Here is a 7,459-nt window from a genome sequence, read left to right as displayed (position 1 = left end):
CAAAAAGGAAAAGAATTTGAAAATTTGTAGCAACAAGGAAGAAATTATGTGCAAGGTACAAAGTCGTCTATTGTTTACTTAGTTGTGGCAGATGAGCTTTTGAATGGTTGGGTATGAACCAAATCTTCACATGCTTGAAAATCAAACCCAAGCAATAATAACTTGGTAGCTTTATTGATTTTTTGAAATAGAATTTAAGCTCAAAATTTGATCTATCATGCAATTAAAAGAAATTAGGAATAAGGTCAAAATGGTAGTGTATTTTGCGAGGTTTATTTTATAACATAACACAATTATATTCTATTAATTGATTGTAGACCCATTATTCATAATAGAAATTATATTCATTCTAAACTTTGGTTAACACATTTTGCTAGTCTTACTTTCAACTTTTAAATCTTTAAGTGATTTTACTATAAATTGTTCCAATAACTATGCAAAGTGGCATGCCTTAAACATTTGAAGCAAGATTTTTTTGGGTTACTTGTAAATTGGATGTTGAAGCGCTTAAAAGAAAGGAATCATAGAGGTGAGACTTTTTTAACCAATGAGGAAATCTACCTGAATGTTCTTTAGTGCAAAGTTTGGAATTACATAAGCCTCTTTATATAATTTAAATTATTAATCAATTTCTATTTAATATTATTTTGTATCTATAAAAATATTAATTTTAGTTAATATTTAGATCAAATTAAATTTGGTATGGTGGTTGTATGGATCTTAGGAGGACATAATCTTATAATGCATCAATATTGAGAAACATATAATCAAAATAGTATCTTCATATTTATAAGGTTGTATGTGAAATAAAGGCAAAGCAAGTATGGCTATAAGAAAATAATGGCATACTATAATTTAAGACTCTCAAGGTGAGGAAAAAGTACAAACAAGATAAATGAGAAAGAAAATGCAATAGATTAATTTCAACAAAGTCAACCCAACAAAAAAACGAAATGAGATTATAAATAATTTAATATTCAATTACAACTATTGTCATTACTACAAATATTTATCAAAGGTATAGCTACCATACTAGGTGTCAAGCTATGTCAACATTTTTGTTGATGTGTCAGTTGTAAATTGGTCCACACATCTCCACGTGGATATACTCATATACTTTCAAGATTATAATGTCATGCCTCTCTCTCTCTCTCTCTCTCTCTCTCTCTCTCTCTCTCTCTCTCTCTCTCTCTCTCTCTCTCTCTCTCTCTCTCCTTATATCTCTATCACTCTATCTCACCATCTCTCTCTCTCTCTCTCTCTCTCTCTCTCTCTCTCTCTCTCTCTCTCTCTCTCTCTCTCTCTCTCTCTCTCTCTCTCTCTCTCTCTCTCTCTCTCTCTCTCTCTCTCTCCTTATATCTCTATCACTCTATCTCACCATCTATATCTCTCTATCTGTCCCTCTCACTCTCACTCTCCCTCTATATCTCTCTACCTCTTCCTTCGTATCTCTCTCTCTCTCTCTCTCTCTCTCTCTCTCTCTCTCTCTCTCTCACACACACACACACACACACACACACATCTTCTACATCTCCATCTCTATCTCTATCTCAATCTCCTTATCCCTCTCTCTTGCTTTTTTCCCCTCCATCTCTCCCTCTTTCTATCCATCTCGAGCTCTCCCTCTCTTCCCGTCAAGCATAACATGAATATATTGGTAATGGAGTTTAATTATCTTCTTGATTTAGAAGTTTATTTTTCCTAATAGACCTTCCAAACCTCTTCGAAATACCCATTGAACACCAAGATGTGATTGCTAGTTGTATTAATATCATATATAATTGTCAAACAACTACAATACTTCAAAGACACGTTCTCTTCACTACGTGGCCCTTGTCAATATAATCTTATATATTTTAAATATGTTAAATCCCGTAATAATACGGCACCCGGAAAACACGACAACGTCGCTGTGTCCTATCTCAAGTAAATGATTAAAACCTCAATCCAGATTTCAACATATGCAAACAAAACGTACTAAGAATTCCTTGACCCAAAAGAACCGGCTCCGGACGTAATTTCGACGGCTAAGAAAATTCTTTCCGGACGTAATTTCGACGTAGCGTTTGTTTTACAACTTACATTTTCTTCTCGTAGAATGGAATATATGTCGCTTTTTTACTCGCTTCGTCGACTTAGAATACGGCGAATGCCACCAAGATTCCACGTCAATCTACGCGTCTAGTGGACCATTTCAATGGGCCTTCCAGTCTAAACTTTTTATACGACTTCGTTCAAAACACCCGCTTAGACTATTCTTCTTATTGTTCAAGTTTCAATAATTCAGGTAGCCATACTACCTAATAGCCGTGCCAACCAAATCGTGTTTTTTGGCTCGTCAGTGGAAGTCGTTGTCGTTAGGGCGTATCTAACTTGCTACGAAGGTCCCTACAATGCATGAGCCTTGCATTATCCTCTTTTTGAACATTTATATATTTTGATAGGATTTGTGTGCTCCCCATTGCTTCGTGCGGGTTATGTAGGTGTAGTAGTAGTTCATTGCTTCATATTGTTCTGCCCAAAATGAGCTCTCGTGATGTTTCTTGTAGGGGATGCTTCACAGAGAGATTGTTGTGGACCTTGATGGGGTCTCTGCTATTGCTGCCAATTTGTTGGGTATCTTGTTGTCCACAAGGTGAGAAAATTTCTCTCTTGCAGTTTAAGAGAAGTCTTCAAGACCCATCTGATCAACTGAAAACGTGGAATGCTTCCACTAACTGCTACGAGTGGAAGGGAATCCAATGCCATAATATAACAGGCCACGTTATTCAATTGGATCTTCGGAGTCCTCTAGGCAACAAGCTGGCAAGCCCCTGGAAGAATTTAACCAGTTCTGTTCTTTCCCCTTTGAATGACGAACGTGACGTTCTTTCGCCATTGTTTAATCTAACAATGTTAGAACGCTTGGATCTCAGCTACAACGCTTTCATTGATGTTGGTGTCCCTCAGCAACTCACCACGCTGAAATATTTGCGCTATTTGAACTTGTCAAATGCTAGATTTGCCGGAAAGATACCCATGGAGCTGGGCAACATGTCCACGTTGCGCTTCTTGGATCTTTCAACCAATTCCTACATTTCCTCTTCTTCCATCGTAATTGAGGACATGCACATGTGGATAGGAAACATGAGAGATTTAGAGGAGCTTCTGCTGGACGGGGTGAATATGACGAAAGTGGCAAGCGATGAATGGAGCAAAGCTATCTCCACCATGCACAACCTCAGGCGTCTTCAAATGTCTAACTGTATGCTCTCTGGCCCAATTCCCCCTTCCCTTGCTAATCTTACCCGTCTAACCTACCTCCAAATTGGTGGCAATTCCTTCTTCTCGTCCATACCTGCTCGCTTACACAACCTTTCCAACCTGGTTTCTCTCAAGCTTAGCAGCTGTCACCTCAATGATTCCATCCCTTCTGATCTATTGAGCCTTCCGAACCTGCAAGAAATTGACTTGTCGGCCAATCTGGAGTTGGGAGGGGAACTTTCAAGCATTCTGCCGCGACACTCTACCAGGCTTAAGAGCCTTGTTCTTACAGCAACGAGTGTAGAAGGAGCTCTTCCAGATTCAATTGCCAACATCTCCTCGCTAACTCTCTTGGATATCTCGTACTGCTCTGTCCAAGGTCAACTTCCTCCATCCATTGCTAATCTTAAGGGACTTGTAATGTTGGATATATCAAATAACAAATTAAAAGGAAGTATACCGCCGTTTGGGGCTAAGCTCCGCTATGTTCACTTGAGGCAAAACCTATTGACCGGTAACATTCCATCCCTTGACATGACCACCATCAAAAGCCTTGACCTGAGCAACAATGAATTGAACGGAACAATTCCTTCCTTGGCCAACATGAAGTCCCTTGTTCTGCTTGATCTGAGTAATAACCTCTTGACTGGCCAAATCCCGGCTTCCGTTGGTCAACTCCTTTCCCTCAGTACGCTTCGTCTTAGCAACAACTTGTTAACACATGCCATACCTCACAACATTTCAAATCTATCTCAACTGAAGGTTCTTTCCTTATCCTCAAATTGGATAACCGGGAACCTTTCAGAGACCCACCTTCATAATCTCTCCAGTCTGGTATATCTAGACATTTCGAACAATGCGCTAACTGTGAAAGTCAGTCCCAATTGGATTCCCCAAAACTCGTTTAGAACATTGAAATTAAGATCATCTAACATGCAGGGTGATTTGCCGGCCTTCTTAATAACTCAAACTTCCATTGCCGATTTGGATTTATCCAATAACAGTTTATCCGGTCATATTCCTGCGTGGATATGGGATTCCCTTCCTCTTCAACAGCTCAACCTATCCTATAACAGTTTTGCAGGTGCTTTACCCTATAAGCTAATGGGGCCCAAAACACTGAAGATTCTGGACTTGCATCACAATAACTTTCATGGTCCACTTCCGCTTCCACCTCCTTCAGTGGTTGTATTGGATCTCTCAGAAAATCAATTTTGTGCATCCATTCCAGCTGAAATTGGCGAGAATAAATTTAGTTACCTGTCTCTGTCTCACAACAATCTCAGTGGTAGCATTCCATCTACAATATGTGAAGGGTTGTCTATGGAGATTCTGGATTTTTCATATAACAGTCTTACAGGTAAGATTCCTCCAAGTTTTGTAAACTGCAGTTGTCTTGAGGTGTTGAATTTGGAGAACAATTGTTTAGAAGGTGAGCTGCCAGTGGAGTTGGGAAACATGACTTCGCTTCAAACATTGAAAATCAGGGGAAATCTTCTAAATGGAACTCTGCCAAACCTTGGCAATTGTAAGCAGTTGCAGATATTAGATGTGGGAGATAACAGTCTGACAGGGAAGATTGCTTCAAATTGGATTGTAGAGCTTCCTAATCTTAAGATTTTAATCTTAAGATCAAACAGATTTGTAGGAAGTGTACCTGCTGATATAAGCAAAGTACCCTCTCTTCAAATCTTAGACCTTTCAATGAACAGTTTTTCAGGAGTAATTCCAAACAGCCTTTCAGAGATGAAGGGCATGGTAAAAGACTCAATGAATACAAGAGTCCTTGAATTTGGATTGATAAAAGGTTTAACATATGTAGAGAAAATAATCATCAGAAGCAAAGGATTGGAGCTGGAGTTTGTCAGAGCTTTGAGTCTAGTCAAATGTCTTGATCTATCAAGCAATAGAATATCTGGCCATATCCCTGAAGGTATTGGATCTCTCACTGGATTGATGATTCTTAATATTTCAAGAAATCATATTAATGGTGGTATACCCAAGTCCTTGGGAAACATGGAACAGCTAGAGTCGTTTGACCTCTCGCATAACCAACTGTCTGGAATTATTCCTGTAGTGTTGGTGAATCTCACATTCCTAAGTTACTTGAACCTGTCATACAATAATCTTACAGGAAATATTCCGCTAGGAGGGCAGTTCTTGACATTTGAAGCCTCATCCTTCGCACATAATTCAGGTCTATACGGCCTCCAACTGAAGGAGCCATTCTTGCCTTCGCCAAAGGATGAAAGCAGGCCGAAGACAAAAGAAGGGGCGAACAAAAGCAGGGCAATAGAGGGAATTGACAGTTTCATTGTGTTGATGGGAATGAGCTTTGGAATAGGCGCGGGTATAATAATAGCTCCTTTGTTGCTTCTGAAAACACAGCGGGAGAAGTTCTTCCATTTGTTAGACAGTATATTGATTTGGGTTATCGACTTGATTCCCTGTGAGAAGTTGACCCCCTGTAAGAAGCTGTCGATGGTGAAAATCTTGGACGACGAAGACCAAGCGCATTCCGAAGAAAGCAAGAAATTAATACGTTTTTGTGTTCGTTGTACTCAAATTGACAGAGAGACTAAAACTACAGTAAAGACTCAATGTATATGTTGACCAATTTTTATTTTTTTTCCTATGAAAAGGGCGAGAAAAATTTGGTTTATGGTTTCTATAATATAAATTAGGGGTAGAGCTGAAAGATACCATTTCTTACAAGCCCAACTTTCCTTTTCGAACAACATCCATGCATTTAAAAGTCTCTTCACTAATTTGTAGTCTAATTTTCTTTTTTCTTTTATAAATTTATTTTGAAACATTATAAAAACTAGCATATCTAATTTATTGTATAATTTAAGTAAAATATGCTTAGAGATATCAAATTATGAAAATATTTTATATTCATAAATAGTAATATAGAGTTTCTTACTAATAAGTGAAATAGTTGAATAAGAAGTCAATATATATTCATTAGAACCATTAGAATAATATTTGTTAAATATTAGTAAAATTGAAATTTTACAATCATTTTTAAAGCAATATGTGAATAAAAATTAGTCTTAGTTAACTATTTGCAACATCTATAAAATAATGTCATATTAGAGTTTAGTCATAGTTACAATGTGTAAATAGTTTTAAAAAAATTGTCAAATATAATTTCAAATCTTTTTTGAATTAGTTAACCATTCATGCACTAGCAATAACTCTCCATTTTCAGTATCCTCAAGAATAGCTTGAACTTTAATTGTCACATTAGACTTCATGACAAACAATGTAGGTATTTCATAGTGTGCATGTAATAATCTGAATGATGGCATGATCTAATGCACTATGAATTGATTAAATAATTGAACTTAAAAGTAGCAAGTAACCATTCCTCAAGTGGCCCTCTGTGATAGCTAATTTGTGATTGTCCCTTAAAAAAAATCATGAAACTTCATACTGAGTTGGTCTGATAGGTTGTGCTTTATGATGGTCATTGTTTGCCCCTAATAGTGACCTTCTAGATTCATCTAGCAAGGTAACAATCTCGAAGCTCATGATAAAGAGGAATTGACCAGTATAACATTCTTTCCACACAAGGATTTCTTCATATTTGGCTAGAAGACTTTTCTCTTTCAAAAACTTGTTATTTTTCATACCATGGCTGATGACATGGCTATTGAGATCAACCATTTCTTGCTCCACCCGTTCTTTTTCTGTGAATGTGTCTTTGAAGACTACTTTGTTCCACACCTTAAGCTTGTCCTTGAGGAATTGCAACCTCTTACTGAATGTAAACATCTCTAATTCGGAGAATACATTTGATTCCTTCCACCATGATGTTAGTGATTCCAAGAGCTCACCTGATGTAAACCACATCTTTTCAAACTGAAATTGGCATCACAAGGGACGAGATTCTTCTATAATTGTGAGAACCACAAGGTAGTGATAAAAAATTGCAATTGGCCAAATACAGGAGGTTGGCAATGTTGCCATATTGAACCAATGCTCAAAAATCAAGAAGCAATCAAGCCTCTCTACAATGTTTGTAAAACCATCTCTTTTGTTACTCCATGTAAACTTCCTATTAGATTATCTTTCTAGGCCACTTGACTTGTCTTCAACATTTAGGATAGCATTAAAATCACCCACCACTATAAAGTGGTGATCAATGACAAAAATATCTACTTCGATGGCTTCCTTAGTACTTTTTTTATCCTTGGTATTTACAGGCCCA

At 37.4% G+C, this 7,459-nt stretch overlaps 1 protein-coding gene across 1 annotated transcript; it reads left to right on the top strand.

Annotated features, from left to right (window-relative positions):
- The first annotated feature begins 2,583 nt into the window (after positions 1-2,583).
- LOC131073755 (receptor-like protein EIX1) lies at positions 2,584-5,856 on the top strand. The gene has a single exon (XM_058010253.2). The coding sequence runs from the start codon at positions 2,584-2,586 to the stop codon at positions 5,854-5,856; it is 3,273 nt and encodes a 1,090-aa protein (XP_057866236.2).
- The last annotated feature ends 1,603 nt before the right edge of the window (positions 5,857-7,459 follow it).

This window comes from Cryptomeria japonica, chromosome 7 (genome assembly GCF_030272615.1).
Source record: "Cryptomeria japonica chromosome 7, Sugi_1.0, whole genome shotgun sequence".
Lineage (NCBI taxonomy): Eukaryota > Viridiplantae > Streptophyta > Pinopsida > Cupressales > Cupressaceae > Cryptomeria > Cryptomeria japonica.
This window is presented reverse-complemented; position numbering and strand designations above follow the sequence as displayed.

Bases quoted from the DNA above. Each gene is read 5' to 3' on its own strand.
- LOC131073755 (XM_058010253.2), top strand. From the start codon at position 2,584: ATGGGGTCTCTGCTATTGCTGCCAATTTGTTGGGTATCTTGTTGTCCA.